Below are 16,181 nucleotides of genomic sequence, written 5' to 3'. Positions count from 1 at the left end.
TGCAATTAAAAAGGAAATTAGGAAAGCAAAGAGAGAGCATGAAAACATTTTGGCAAGTAAAATCAAGGAAAACCCAAAGAAGTTTTATAAATACATTAAGAGCAAGAGGATAATTAAAGAAAGAGTAGGGCCTATTAGAGACCATAAAGGTAATCTGTGTGTGGAGACGTAAGACGTGGATATGATTCTCAATGAATACTTTGCATCTGTTTTCACAAAAGAGAGGGGCGATGCAGACATTGCAATGAGGGAGGAGGAGTGTGAAATATTAGATGAACTAAACATAGTGAGAGAAGAGGTATTCAGGGGCTTAGCAGCTTTGAAAGTGGATAAATCCCCAGGGCCTGATCAAATGTATCCCAGGCTGTTAAGAGAAGCAAAAGAAGAAATAGCAGAGGCTCTGATCATCATTTTCCAAGTACTGGAGGGCTGCTAATGTTGTACCTTTGTTTAAATAAGGGAGAAAGGGATAGACCGAGTAATTACAGGGCAGTCAGCCTGACCTCATGGTGGGAAAATTATTGGAAAAAACCCTGAGAGACAGGATAAATCTTCATTTAGAAAGACACGGATTAATCAAGGACAGTCAGCATGGATTTGTTAAGGGTAGATCGTGTCTGACTGACTTAATTGAATTCATCGAGGAAGTAATAAGAAGTGTCAAAGAGGTTCGTGCGTTTGATGTAGTGTATATGGATTTTAGCAAGACTTTTGATAAGGTCCTACATTACAGAATGGTCATGAAAGTAAAAGCCCATGGGATCCAGGGCAAAGTGGCAAGTTGGATCCAAAATTGGCTCAGAGGCAGGAAGCAAAGGGTAATAGCTGATGGGTATTTTTGTGATTGGAAGGCTGTTTCCAGTGGGGTTCCGCAGGGCTCAGTACAAGGTCCCTTGCTTTTTGTGGTATATATCAACGATTTAAAGTTGAATTTTGCAGGTATGATAAAGAAGTTTGCAGATGCTATGAAAATCGGCCTTGTAGTTAATAATGAAGAAGATAGCTGTAGGCTGCAGGAAGATATCAATTAAATGGTCAGGTGGGCAGAACAGTGGCAAATGGAATTTAATCCAGAGAAGTGTGAGGTCATGCATTTGACGAGGGCTAACAAGGCAAAGGAATATACATTAACTGGTAGGACACTGAGAGGTGTAGAGGAACAAAGGGACCTGGGTTTGCATGTCCACAGATCCCTGAAGGTAGCAGGCCAGGTAGATGGGTTTTTACGACAATCTGGCAGTTTCATGGTCACCATTACTGACACAAGCTTTTTATTCCAGATTTATTTAATTAACTGAATTTAAATTCCCCAGCTGCCGTGGTGGGATTTGAACTCATGTCTCTGGATCATTAGTCAAGACCATAGTAGTCCATAGCTTTGTCAAAGAGCCAACACAGGTTTGACAGGCTGAATAGCCTCCCACTGTGCTGGGAGATGCTGTGATTAAGGAGTGGGGCTCCAGCTAGCGTCAGCAATGTGGGTTCAAGGGTTGAAATCAGGGGTTTGGGTGGAGCCCATATAGATGTACCACAAGGGGGCGCTACAGCATCGATTGATCCAATTATTGGCAGCGGGGAAACCGGGGATGGAAATAGATTCAATAAAATGTATGCTACGACTTTTAAAGTGGTCAACACCACCAGCACGATCATAGAATCACAGAAAATTACAGCACGGAAGGAGGCCATTTTGGTCCATCGTGTCCGCGCCGGCCAACAAAGAGCTACCCAGCCGAATCCCACTTTCCAGCTCTGGGTCCGTAGCCCTGTGAGTTACGGCACTTTAAGGGCACATCCAAGTACTTTTTAAACGTGATGAGGGTTTCTGCCTCTCCCACCCTTTCAGGAAGTGAGTTCCAGACCCCCACCACCCTCTGGGTGAAGACTTGTTTCCTCACCTCCCCTCTAAACCTTCCAACAATTACTTTAAATCTATGCCCCCTGGTTGTTGACCCCTCTGCTAAGGGAAATGGGTCCATTCTATCCACTCTATCTCAGCCCCTCATCATTTTATACACCTCAATAAGATCTCCCCTCAGCCTCCTCTGTTCCAAGGAAAACACCACCAGCAGATCCAATCTTTGTTCATAGCTAAAATTCTCCAGTCCTGGCAACATCCTCGTGAATCTCCTCTGTACCCTCTCGAGTGCAATTATATCTTTCCTGTAATGTGGTGACCAGAACTGCATGCAGTACTCTAGCTGTGGCCTAACTAGTGTTTTATACAGGTCAAGCATAACCTCCCTGTTTTTATATTCTCTACCTCGGCAAATAAAGGCAAGTATTCTGAGTGCCTTTTTAAGCACCTTATCGACCTGGCCTGCTACCTTCAGGGATCTGTGGACATGCACTCCAAGGTCCCTCCGTTTCTCCACCCCTCTCAGTACCCTCCCATTTATTGTGTATTCCCTTGCCTTTTTGCCCCTCCCCAAATGCATTGGAACAAGGCTGCAGTTAGAGCAACCTTTCCACCCGCTGACAGCGTTCACTGAGTCTGACTCATGGCATCGATCAACTGGACATTGATCTGGAAACACCAGCCCCCTGGTGAGGGAATCAAGGCTCTGATGCGACTGATAAAAGTCAAGATGAGGTTGCGGAGAGGGACACAGCTGCTGCTGGGCACAATGAACAGGAGGAGGCCATTCAGCTCCTCGAGCCTGTTCCCCCATTCAATCAGATCACGGCTCATCTGTATCTGAACTCCATCTACCCACCTTGGTTCCGCAAGTTCCAAGTCCCATACTCTCCAGAGTTTAGAAGAATGAGAGGGGATCTCATTGAAACATACACAATTCTGACAAGGCTGGACAGGGTAGATGCAGGGAGGATGTTTCCTCTGGCTGGGGTGTCTAGAACCAGGGGTCACAGTCTCAGAATAAGGGGTAGGCCATTTCGGAGTGAGATGTGGAGAAATTTCTTCACTCAGAGGGTGGTGAATCTCTGGAATTCTCTACCCCAGAGGGCTGTGGAGGCTCAGTCCTTGAGTATATTCAAGATGGAGATCAATAAATTTTTGAATATTAAGGGAATCAAGGGATATGGGGACAGTGCAGGAAAGTGGAGTTGAGGTAGAAGATCAGCCATGATCTCATTGAATGGCGGAGCAGGCTCGAGGGGCCAAATGGCCTATTCCGGCTTGGGAGGGGCGGAGGGGATGGGAGGGGGGAGGAGAGGTGTGTGAGGTAGGGGTGCAGGAAGATTGGGAGGGAGTAGTGGGTGAGGGATAGGGGTGTTTGAATAGCAGGGAGGGATGGTGAGGGAGGGGTGTGAGGAGGGCGGGAGTGAGGGAGGAGAGGGAGGGAGGCGGGGGTGCTGCTCGTTGGTGGTAGGGGGGAGGGTAGTGACAGACATTGGCTTCCGGTCAAGCAACACCTTGATTTTTTAAATTCTCATCCTTGATTTCAAATCCCTCCATGACCTCGCCCATCCCTATCTCTGTGATCTCCTCCAGCCCCACAACCTCCCGAGATGTCTGTGCTCCTCCAATTCTGCCCTCCTGAGCATCCCTGATTGTAATCGCTCAACTATTGGTGGCCGTGCCTTCTGTTGCCGAGACCCCAGCTCTGGAACTCCCTTCCCTAAACCTCTCTGCCTCTCTACCTCTCTTTCCTCCTTGAAGACACTCCTTAAAACATCCCTCTTTGCTCACTTATACTAATTTCTTCTTATGTGACTCGGTGTCAAATTTTGTATCTCATAATACTCCTGGGAATTGCCTTGGGACATTTCTCTACGTAAATGGCGCTATATAAATACAGGTTGTTGTTGTTGAATGGACGGAAAATCTGGTATTCTGGATGTCACCGCACCTTTTAACGCCCTCTCCAAAGCACGCACAGCAAATGTAACACCCCTATTTAAAAAAGGAGACAGACAGAAAGCAGGAAACGATAGACCAGTTAGCCTAACATCTGTCGTTGGGAAAATGCTGGAATCCATTATTAAGGAAGCAATAGCAGGACATTTGGAAAAGCATAGTTCAATCAAGCAGAGTCAGCACGGTTTGATGAAAGGGAAATCATGTTTGACAAATTTACTGGAATTCTTGGAGGATGTAATGAGCAGGGTGGATAAAGGGGAACCAGTGGATGTGGTGTATTTGGATTTCCAGAAGGCATTCAATAAGGTGCCACATAAAAGGCACAAGATAAAAGTTCACGGGGTTGGGGATAATATATTAGCATGGATAGAGGATTGGCTAACTAACACAAAACAGAGAGTCAGGTTAAATGGGTTATGTTCCCGTTGCCAAACGGTAACTTGTGGGGTGCCACAGGGATCGGTGCTGGGGTCTCAATTATTTACAATCTATATTAATGACAAAGGGATCGAGTGTAAAGTAACCACGTTTGCTGGGAGGACAGAGGCACCAACATTAGCGTCCTCGACCAGTCCAACATCCCCAGCATTGAAGCACTGACCACACTTGATCAGCTCCACTGGGCAGGCCACATTGTCCGCATGCCAGACACGAGACTCCCAAAGCAAACGCTCTACTCGGAACTCCTTCACGGCAAACGAGCCAAAGGTGGGCAGAGGAAAGTTACAAGGACACACTCAAAGCCTCCCTGATAATGTGCAACTTCCCCACTGACACCTGGGAGTCCCTGGCCAAAGACCGCCCCCAGTGGAGGAAGTGTATCCGGGAGGGCGCTGAGCACCTCGAGACTCATCGCCGAGAGCATGCAGAAATCAAATGCAGGCAGCGGAAGGATTGCGCATCAAATCTGTCCCACCCACCCTTACCCTCAACAACTATCTGTCTCACCTGTGGCAGGGACTGTGGTTCTCGTATTGGACTGTTCAGCCACCGAACGACTCATTCTCAGAGTAGAAGCAAGTCTTCCTCGATTCCGAGGGACTGCCAATGATGATGGATGGGAAAGCAAATTGTGAGGAGGACAGAAGAAATCTGCAAAGCAATATAGACAGGCTAAATGAGTGGGCAAAAAGTTGGGAGATGGAGTGTAATGTGGGAAAATGTGATGTTATCCACTTTGGCATAAAGAATAGGAAAGCAGTTTATTTTTTAAATGGAGAAAAAATTGCAAGCTATTGCAGTACAGAGGCACCTGGGGGTCCTTGTGCATGAAACACAAAAAGTTAGTATGCAGGTACAGCAAGTGATCAGGAAAGCTAATGGAATGTTGCCCTTTATTGTCAGGGGGATGGAGTATAAAAGCAGAGAAGTCCTGCTACATCTGTACAGGGTATTGGTGAGACCCCCTGAGAACCCCCACACCCGATCGCCCAGGTTCTCCCCCCCCCCCAGTTCCCACAAGGTCAGCCCCCGATCACTCCCTCTGGTCTCCCCTCCACTCCCCCATCCCCCATCCCCCCAGCCTCCTAACGACCCCCGACTCCCCCAGGAGCTGGAGCATCACTGCGGAGCTCTCCTCAGGCCGACATAACCGTGCTGGGTAACACTCACACACACACACACACACACACACACACACCTGCAGACAGTGCTGGGTAACAGTCACACACACACACACACCTACAGGCGGTGCTGGGTAAGCCACACTAACACTCAGGAACATGTACACGGTGATACACTGACTGCTCCTCTCCCTAAGCTGAGGCCTCACTCGGTACAGTTTTGTGCTGCTGCCACGAGCCACACGTTAAGGAGAGAGAATGCAACGTTGTGACTGTGGCCTCCTGCCCCCAGATTGTCCCCAGCAGTCAGCACACAGTGCACAGTGCGATCCCACCATCGGGGGCTGCCCCAACACCCCCAGTGTGCTGAGTGAGAGCCAATGCTCAGACAGAGAGGGTTTAATTTTTTTTTTTTTATTTTTCGTTGCCAATCTTTCCAATTCTTTGTCAAATCACAAACGCCAGAGGTCACCTTGCACACATCATGGATCACTCTGCGCCAATGCTTTTAGCCAAAAGGCCGGGAGCCACTGCACTGTTCCTGGAAGTACTGCAATACCAGGTTCGTGCCATGGAGGTGGATGGGTCAGGTCCCCCACACACCTCCGTGGAGGTGGATGGGTCAAGCCACCCCACCCACCCCAGCAGCTTTTAGTGTCTCTGTGTTTAATCTTGTTCACTCCAGGGGTTCAAGGCCAAATTGATCGTTTTAAAATGATTGATAACAGGCTTTGAATCAAATTTCCTTCTGATGTGCCATTGATTGACAGCCCACCCAGCCAATCAGGACAGACACTTACTGAAATGCAGCCAATCCAGTTGAGGGGGAGGTGGGACATTTCCAAAGCATTCGCCAGACACAGACTGAATATTCTTCACGTTTATTGCCTTTTACAGATTCACATTTACAGAAATAAGACTTGAATAAACAGCCCAGTGAGAGCGAGCTGGAGACATTCACAGGGAGAATGCAGCTTTATTAAAACAGTTGTGGGGATTTTCTCCACACCGTGAGAATCCTGTCCCTTTAAACGGGGACAAAACCTTGAATTGTAACAGCAGGGTGAGCAGGGAGGAGGTCTGCTTACTGAAGCGGCACTTCGCAGTTTAACATTAGTTTTACTCTGCTGACTGTCTTCAGCATCTTCGAGAGGTTTTACGAGTCAACACTGTCCCATCAAACACTCCCAGGGCAGGTACCGCACGGGTTAGATACAGAGTAAAGCTCCCCTGACACTGCCCCAATAACATGCCTTACCCCCTGACCCTCAGATGCTTTCCCTGACATAGTCCCGAGAAGGAAGAGAGTAGAAATGCAGTGCTGACAATGACCTATGCCCTCCCGGCTCACCCCCTGTTCTGTTTAAAGTTGCGTCACCCCCGCGGACTGTCCCTGACACACTACGAACATTCTGCTCTCCTGACCCCCTTGCTGAGGGGAGAGGAGAGGCTCTCGTGGGTGAGGCTGCAGGAGAAGCTGGCGTTGGACTCCCAGTCGGAGCCAGAGAGGGTCAGCAGGCTGCTGACACTGTAGGTGTTGTCCGAAGCTCGCAGGTAGTCGCTGGTCTGGACCCCGGCCGAAATGGTCGCCCCGTCCTTCTTCCACTCCACCTCCACCGCATCGGGGTAGAAGTGATCGGCGAGGCACACCAGGGTGGCAGTGCCCTTGGTCGTGACCTCCTCCGGGGAGGGGGGCAGCAGGGTCAGCGTGGGTGGTGTCTTCCCTCGACCTGAAAGGGAGGAGAAATCTGTTTAATAGGTGTATATTAGTCTGTGTGTGTGTGGGTCTGTGTCACTGTGGGTGTTTCCGTGTGGGGATAATTCAGATCTGATAACGGAGACCTGGGTTAATGAACTCCTGGCTGGCGATTAACCATTAGAGGCGAGCAACACTAATTCTTCATCTTCTTTGCCTCGCTTGATAAGTTTAATCTAAATATAAATGCGTTTAATGTTAAGGTGTAGAATTTACCAATATTTCGCAAAGATTCCTAGTACCTTTCCCCTGCAGAGGAGAAGAATCCCTTTCTGGACTTTTAAAATGAGTTTAAAGGGGCAGACGGCGCCTGCAGGGGATAAAAGGGGATGCATTCATGGAGACCTCCCCTGTGTTTGGACTTTTTGAAAAGAGAATTCAAAATGGACCTAAATTACAGAAGCCTGAGATCCCCTAAACATCTATGGGAAGGAGCATATCGATTTTAAGATTATACAACATTTTGGCTGCGAAAAAGAGTTGCCGAATACAGGAGGTGGGGCTAACTTCTGTGAAGAAAATTCGTGTATTAAGGATCCCAGACTGTCTGGGGGAACTATTCACCCCCTAAGAGATAATCGAATTACCCAATCAAGCATAATGGAAATCATGGTCAGAAAAACTGGACAATCCTAAAACAATGCAAAACCAGTGATAGCACATTCTCACACCCTAATCGAGTTACTGCTGACAAAGGAGACATTTGAAAGTCAATGGATAGAACAGTTTAAACAGAGCCCAAGAGATTTGATGGGAGATAACGGAACCTTTTTTTGGGATATATCTATCCCCCAGTTTTACAAGGAAAAACTAACAGAACACAGACTGGAACTCGCACAGACTCGAACAAGGACACAGACTGGAACACAGACACAGACAAGCAGCCTGCTTGCTCTACAGTGAAGAAATGGAATAGTGAAGGAAACTACCAGAACTGATCAGGAACTGACCGAGCACGAGGCCCACGAAACGGAAGGTTGTCAGCAACCAAATTGACAACCACTCTACAATCTACTTCTGAACGTCCCAATGGGGAAGAAATTACCAAAAGGGACTAACTAAAACTATTCCTAACCAAAGAAAATGGGTACTTACCCCATACATCCAAAACGCAACTTACCGCATCAACGGATGCATCCCAACCGAAGACTACGCAGTCCGAAGTCCTCTCCTCCATCCGGGGTACGGCTAGCCTAGAAGGCCAAGTGCAGCGAACCCCGAAACTGTGATTCACCGGCAACTGTCTAAAGGGATTGGTGAGCATAGCCCCTGAACCCTCAGAGCTCTAACTTAGTTAGTTAGGGGAATTGGGAGGGGGGAGGCTGGGATAACTTGTGTAAATGTATCTGCATTCTCCTCTTTACCCCATTTAGAGTTGAAGCTGTATTCTTTTCCCCACAGGCTGTAATTTGACAATTTATTCAATGTATTGTACTCCTCAGTGTGTATTGGTCTGTGTGTGTTATTAAAGGTGTGCCTTTTACTTCTTTTTAAAAACAATAAAGGCATACCTGCTTCCTACCTTGAAACCGATTGTCTGTCCAAGTCTGTCACAATCCCTTCATAATTCCAATGTCTGGGACCAAGGGTGTGGGAGCGATTCGAAACCGCTCATATAAGGTCAGAAGGGAAAGCTGACCCCCTGCAAACCACCCCTTACAAAGGTGATTAAAAAAAATAAAAGCCATGCATTTATATTACACCTTTCACAACCCCCATACGTCTCAAAGCACTTTACAGCCAATGAAGTACTTTTGGAGTGCAGTCACTGTTGTAATGTGGGAAATACGGCAGCCAATCTGCGCACAGCAAGCTCCCACAAACAGCGATGTGATAATGACCTGAAAATCTGTTCTTCTGTCATGTTGGTTGAGGGATATATATTGACCAGGACACCGGTGAACTCCCCTGCTCTTCTTCAAAATAGTGGCATGGGATCTTTTACATCCACCTGAGAGGGCAGACGGGGCCTCGGTTTAACGTCTCATCTGAAAGACAGCCCCTCCGACAGTGCGGCGGTCCCTCAGCAATGCACTGCAGTGTCAGCCTAGATTTTTGTGCTCAAGTCCCTGGAGTGGGACTTGAACCCACAAACCTTCTGACTCAAAGGTGAGAGTGCAATGCACTGAGCCACGGCTGATACTCAAAATCATATTGGACTGTTGTATAAACATCTGCAGTGCAGGGTTGGCACACATTCAGCACTGAAATGGTTAACAGTAAGAGTCGGTGAAGACTGAGTGTCCCATTAAGACGCTGTTCACTGGCAGGAAGCTCGAACTGTAGATGGGTGGATACAGGGGAAACAGGCTCAGCAGTGAGAAAGCTCAGATCACACACAGATTGGGAGAACTTTATCCGGGAACATTGCGGCACACTTGTATAAACACACTTCAGCAAGGCTTCATGTTGGGTGACGGTGCAGAAGCTTCTAGATTGCGTTTAAAAGCTTGCTGCCCAGCACCGGGGTGAGATCAAAGGTGAGGCTACAATTAGCCTCAGTGTACCGGGGTCAGGCAGGGTCACTGCTCCCAATGATCCCGTGAGCTCCTGGAAGGTCAGAGTGCGCAGACAATGGGCGAGGGTCAGGATCAGGGCCCTCCCACTTCAATGAAAGAAGGCCTTGAAATTATATAGCGCCTTTCACAACCTCAGGATGTCCCAAGGTGCTTTACAACCAATTGCACACAGGAAGATTTACGAGGATGTTGCCTGGACTGGAAAATTTTAGCTATGAACAAAGATTGGATCTGCTGGGGGTGTTTTCCGTGGAACAGAGGAGGCTGAGGGGAGACCTTATTGAGGTGTATAAAATTATGAGGGGCCGAGATAGAGTGGATAGGAAGGCTCTATTTCCCTTAGCAGAGGGGTCAACAACCAGGGGGCATAGATTTAAAGTAATTGGTGGAAGGTTTAGAGGGGAGATGAGAAAACAATTCTTCACCCAGAGGGTGGTGGGGGTCTGGAACTCACTGCCTGAAAGGGTGGTAGAGGCAGAAACAATCTCCACATTTAAAAAGTACTTGGATGTGCACTTGAAGTGCCGTAACCTACAGGGCTACGGACCCAGAGCTGGAAAGTGGGATTAAGCTGGAGAGATCTTTGTCGGCCAGCGAAGATACGATGGACCAAATGGTGTCAGCCAGTGGCTCAGTTGGTAGCAGCCTCACCTCTGAGTCAGAATTTGAGGGTTCAAATCCCACTCTGGTGTCCTGGCCGATATTTATTTCGCAACATGACAAAAACAGGTTATTTGGTCATCAGCACATTGCTGTTTGTGGGAGCTTGCTGTGCACGAATTGGCTGCTGCATTTCCTACATTACAACAGTGAGTACACTTCAAAAAGTACTTCATTGGTTGTAAAGCACTTTGGGATGTCTGGTGGTCGTGAATGTCCCTCAGAGCCGAGCGTGCAAGTGACTGAGCCACGGCTGATACCTCACTGTCGATAAGCATGACACACTCAGTCTCAGGGATCACACTGGGACAGTGAGCCCACTTAGGGAGGGGAGCTGTGCCCCAGCCAGAGGTAGTGCCTTCAGGAGTGAGATGGGGAGCAGATGACGGGCAGCCTGTGGTGTAGAGGTGCGACATTTTAACGGCCGAGGGCAGGTGCTAAGCCCGTTTACCTGTAAGAATATGGTAAGTGGATGGGGAAAGTGGGCCGGGCACTGAGGTAACGTCCTGCGTTGCTGGTGGAACTCCTGCTGTCTGCTCCATCACGTATGACAAACATGAAGACACATCAGATGGACATCTGGGATGGGGGGATTGTCCTATGGAGAGATTGAGTAGACTAGGCCTATATTCTCCAGTGTTTAGAAGAATGAGAAGGGATCTCATTGACACATACAAAATTCTGACAGGGCTTGACAGGGTAGATGCAGGGACGATGTTTCCTCGGGCTGGGGAGTCTAGAACCAGGGGTCACAGTCTCAGTATAAAAGCTCGGCCATTTAGGACTGAGATGAGGAGATACCTCTTCACTCAGAGTGTGATGAATCTGTGGAATTCTCTTTCCCAGAGGGCTGTGGAGGTTCAGTCCTTGAGTATATTCCGGAGATCGATAAATTTTTGAATATTAAGGGAATCGAGGGATATGGGGACAGTGCAGGAAAGTGGAGTTGAGGTAGAAGATCAGCCATGATCTCATTGAATGGCGGAGCAGGCTCGAGGGGCCGAATGGCCTCCTCCTGCTCCTAATTCCCAAGTTCTTATGGAACATTAGTCCGTGTTCTGGGGATTTTCTGCTGGGTCCAGATTTAATCAGCAGAGGAATTGTACGATGCCCAGTTAATAAAAAGAAAAGAGAAATTAAAGAAAGGCCTGCATTTATATAGCGCCATTTACACCTCAGGATGTCCCAAAGTGCTTCACAGCCAATGAAATACATTTTTGAAGTGCAGTCACTGTTGTAATGTGGGAAACAGGGCAACTAATTTGTGCACAGCAAGCTCCCACACACAGCAATGTGGTAAATAAGCATTTTAAGCGATGTAGGTCGAGGGATAAATATCGGCCTGAACTCGAGCCACAGAAACAGCAACTGAGAGTCTCCCCACAACCCTGGAGCACTGCAGCTGCCGGATTGGAGCCCTGCTGCCCCTGTTTGTGATCAGAAGTTGGACAGGAGGTGAGCGGGGGCTGGACAGATCAGAGTTGGAGCTGGGGGAGGCGGGACCTCGGGAGTGTCAGTGTGCTGAGGCTGAGCTCAGTTATATCAGAGACTGTGACAGGAGCACAGACTGCCCCCAGCGAGCTCACTCACTCACACCCACACTCTGCCCGTGTCTCACACACCGTGTCTGTCACACTGAGACAGGCAGGAGGCTCGGGAGCGATTTCCGGGGATGGTGCAGGGATGGGACCGCAGTGTGCCAACGTCCAGATCTCCTCCACACGGTGGGTAACGGTTCGTTACTTGTACTTTGCTGGGTGAAGGGGGAGTGTGGGTAAAGGAATACAGCCAGGCTCCCTGTCATACACAGCACTCTTCAATTAACCCTTTCATTCACCGCAGCTCCCCACCATATTATATAACCCATACACAGGCACTGGAGAGGGTGCAGAGAAGGTTTACAAGGATGGGACCAGAAGTGCGAGGGTTTACATATCAGGAAAGGATGAACAGGCTGGGGCTCTTTTCTCTTGAGGCTGAGGGGTGACCTGATAGAGGTCTTTAACATTAGGAAAGGATTTGATAGAGTGGATACAGAGAGAGTGTTTCCACATGTGGGGAAGAGCAGAACTAGAGGCCATCAATATAAGATAGTCAGCAAGAAATCCAATCGGGAATTCAGGAGAAAATTCTTTACCCGGCAAGCGGTGAGAATGTGGAACTGGCTACCACAGGGAGTGATTGAAGTGAATAGTATCGATGTATTTAAGGGGAGGCTAGACAGGGATATGAGGGAGAAGGGAATAGAGGGTTATGCTGATAGATTTAGATGAGGAAAGACGGGAGGATCGAGTGTAATCATATGTAAACTAACACCTTCGCACATTCAGCATTTGTGTCTTAGAAAGATTCAGTATTTAAAGTGTTAATAACGGAGCATTGGGTTTTACTTACTCAGTCTGAGCTTGGTTCCTTTACCGAACGTGAGCCACAGTGACAGCTTCCAGTGCAGCGGCTGTACAATATCCTCCGTCCCTGGCTCACTCAGTCTCTCTCCCCCGCTCTCTGTCTGTGTGTGAGTGTGTCTCACTCACTCTGTTTCTCATACTCTCTCGCTCTCTCTCACAGTCTCGCTGACTCTGTTTCTCCCTCCCTCTCACACTCTCTCTCTCTCCCTCACTCCCTCTTCCTCCCTCCCTCTCTGCCGCTCCCTCTCCCTTAATCTGTCTCCCTCCTTCTCCCTCCCACACTCACTCAATCTCTCTCCCATTACAATCACGCTCTCTCGTGCTCTCTCTCTCTCTCTCACTCCCTCCCTCTCCCTCTCTCCCTCCCTCTCTCTCTGTGTCTGAGTTGCCTGTGGCAGTGCCCGGGAGAGTTGGGAATCCGACGTGTTTGGGACAAATCTCCCAGCTGCCCTTCCCGCCCCATCAGACGGTAACCCTGGGGCCATGGAATTGCTGGAGAATGAAAGTCCCCCTCACACAGGGCTCACCTCTTTGTGCCCCTTGAACAACGGGCTCCGTCTGCAAGCGAGATGTTTGTGTTGCTGACACAGGCCTTCCTCGGGGATCATTATAAAATAACGAGTTTCAGGGGCTTTAGAAACCTGTTTCCTCAGTCCGTGACCCGTGTGTACATGGAGTGTGAGAGGATGCAGCCCCTCTTCCACTATTTGAAGGGGCTGCTCCTCGATTTCTGGCTCCACTTCAGTCCCACGCTCCTGGGCCTGGTCACCCGGTGCGGGGGGAGTGGACGGGTCGGAGGGCCTCCCTGTGGGCCTGCTCCTGGGCCTGGCCACCCGGTGCAGGGAGAGTGGACAGGTCGGAGGGCCTCCCCATGGGGCTGCTCCTGGGCCTGGTCACCCGGTGCAGGGAGAGCGGGCAGGTCAGAGCGCCTCCCCGTGGGCCTGCCCATGGTGGCCATCCACAGGTCCCAGTTGGACGGGGCTCATGGGGTGGTCGCGCTGCCTGCCTGCCTCCCTTCGGGGGCTATGTCCACATCAGGATGACCCTGGGGATGGAGCCCAGGGTAGGCTTGAGGCCTTCTGCGACGAGTGGGCACCGCAGGGCCTGGAGTGTGGGGTGGGCAGTGAAAGAGCACGACCATTTCACTTGTTCACTTTCCTTTCATGTTTATGCCTTGAGTTTTATTAGTTGTGGCCCTCTCAATAGTGGGGGGTTTGTGAGATTATTTGGATTGAGGACAGAGGGACCACCCAGTGTCTCCGTGCTGTCTGAATGTACAGAGTAGAGCTGTGAGATTGTCAGTGATGAAGACACAGCCCCAACTCCTCTCTGACCCACTCCATCCTTTCCCAATTCACTGCAGCTTTCAGCTGAATGTTCCTGCCATCACTCCCATCGAGCTGTGTGTCAGTCATGTTTAAAACCGTACAGGAGGTGGGGCTGTGTGTCCATTATTATATATTATATATAACTGTGGGATGAGTCAGTACAGGAGGTGGGGCTGTGTGTCCATTATTATATATTATATATAACTGTGGGGTGAGTCAGTACAGGAGGTGGGGCTGTGTGTCCATTATTATATATTATATATAACTGTGGGGTGAGTCAGTACAGGAGGTGGGGCTGTGTGTCCATTATTATATATTATATATAACTGTGGGGTGAGTCAGTACAGGAGGTGGGGCTGTGTGTCCATTATTATATATTATATATAACTGTGGGGTGAGTCAGTACAGGAGGTGGGGCTGTGTGTCCATTATTATATATTATATATAACTGTGGGATGAGTCAGTACAGGAGGTGGGGCTGTGTGTCCATTATTATATATTATATATAACTGTGGGGTGAGTCAGTACAGGAGGTGGGGCTGTGTGTCCATTATTATATATTATATATAACTGTGGGGTGAGTCAGTACAGGAGGTGGCGCTGTGTATATTGAGGTTTTTGTACGGCTGTGTATCACAGTGTAGAGGGGTGCTGTAATATTGCTGACAGTAATAGACTGCGACATCCTCGCTCTGCACGTTGCTGATGCTCAGGGTGAACGTGTTGGACTGGTAACTGCCGGTGAAGCGATTGGAGGTTCCAGTGAAACGATCTGTTGCCTCATAGATCAGCAGAGTGGGTTTCTGCCCGGCTTTCTGCTGGTACCAAGCAACATCATTGCTAACGGATGCACTGGCGGTACAGGTGATCTTTGCAGTCTGTCCCTCACTCACTGACAGCACCGGGGGAGACTGGGTCATGATGATGTCCCCACTGATACCTGAGGGGGAAATGGGGAAAGAAAGTGAAGTAAGCACTATCACAGAAAGACGCTGTAAAATGAGAGATTGCTCGAGACACTGAGTTCTCCTCTAGTGTCAGCATTTGCCCTTCAATCACTGGTCAGTAGAGTTGGACAGAAATCGACAGCAGGAAGATATTAAACGTGGAAGGAGAGAGATTGGTACCTGCGACGCAGAATGCCAGAGGCCAGATCAGCTGGATGGGTGAAATCATGGTGTCTGCTCCTGTCCCTGTGCCTGCTTACTGATAAACTGCCCTTCACTGGGCTCTGCTTTATAAACCTGCAGCCTGAGAGAGTCTCACTGCCCATCCCTCAGTATGTAAATGTCTTCACCCAGAGAAAGCCACGTCAGCACCTTGCACTTCCTCTTCTTCTATCCCTCCCTCCCACCATCACCCTCTCCCTTCCTCTCTTTGTCTGTCACCCTCTGTTGCTCTTTCGCGATCGCACCATCTCCATCTCCCCCTCTAACCTTCTCCCCCCTTCTCTCCCCCCTTCCCTTCTTGCCGTTCCTCACCTTCTCTCCCCCATCACCTTCTCCCCCCTCCCCTCCTCCCCTCCCCTCCTACGCCCCCCTCCCCTCCATCCTCCTCCCCTGCCTCACACCAAGTGCTGATCCAAAATGACCCCTGAACTCACTGACCTGCAGCCCCTGACCTCACTGACCTACTGCCCCTGACCTCACTGTCCTACTGTCCCTGACCTCACTGACCTACTGCTCCTGACCTCACTGACCTACTCATCATCCTCATCGACGGTCCCTCGAACGAGGATGACTTGCTTGCACATGAGTTCAGAGATGTTTCAATGAAGGACCCGATGTTCCAGTCCTGAACTCCAATTGAAGAGGTTGAAGATGCCTGTGCATGGATTGTTTTAACGTGTGGTGACTGTTGCACATCAGCCACTACACAGGCTTGACAGAGCTAGGCCTTTATCCAGTGGCAAGGGTTAACCAGGACGACTGGAGACCTGCTCTACTGCATGGGCCTAGTGCGCACACATATCGCAGTGTAGCCTGGTCTATGCTGCTCTTGGGCCCTCGGCTCTCCTGGTGCCGAATCCTCATTTACCGCACCTCCACCATGATCCCTCACCAAATCTCCGCCACGATCCCTCACCGCTCCTCCGCACCAAACGTTGGCTGGAACTCCGCCATGA

General features: G+C 49.3%; 1 gene segment (V, D, J or C); it reads right to left on the bottom strand.

Moving 5' to 3' along the window:
- Window positions 1-6,786: 6,786 nt before the first annotated feature.
- On the bottom strand, window positions 6,787-15,232 carry LOC139245186 (Ig kappa chain V region Mem5-like). The segment is given in 4 exon segments: window positions 6,787-7,115; window positions 12,715-12,749; window positions 14,702-14,996; window positions 15,184-15,232. Coding segments are annotated over 4 exon segments (708 nt in total).
- Between the last annotated feature and the right edge of the window lie 949 nt (window positions 15,233-16,181).

This window comes from Pristiophorus japonicus, unplaced genomic scaffold (assembly GCF_044704955.1).
Source record: "Pristiophorus japonicus isolate sPriJap1 unplaced genomic scaffold, sPriJap1.hap1 HAP1_SCAFFOLD_214, whole genome shotgun sequence".
In the NCBI taxonomy this organism is placed as follows: Eukaryota; Metazoa; Chordata; class Chondrichthyes; family Pristiophoridae; genus Pristiophorus; species Pristiophorus japonicus.
The sequence above is the reverse complement of the archived record's forward strand: the minus strand, read 5'-3'. Positions and strand labels throughout refer to the sequence as shown.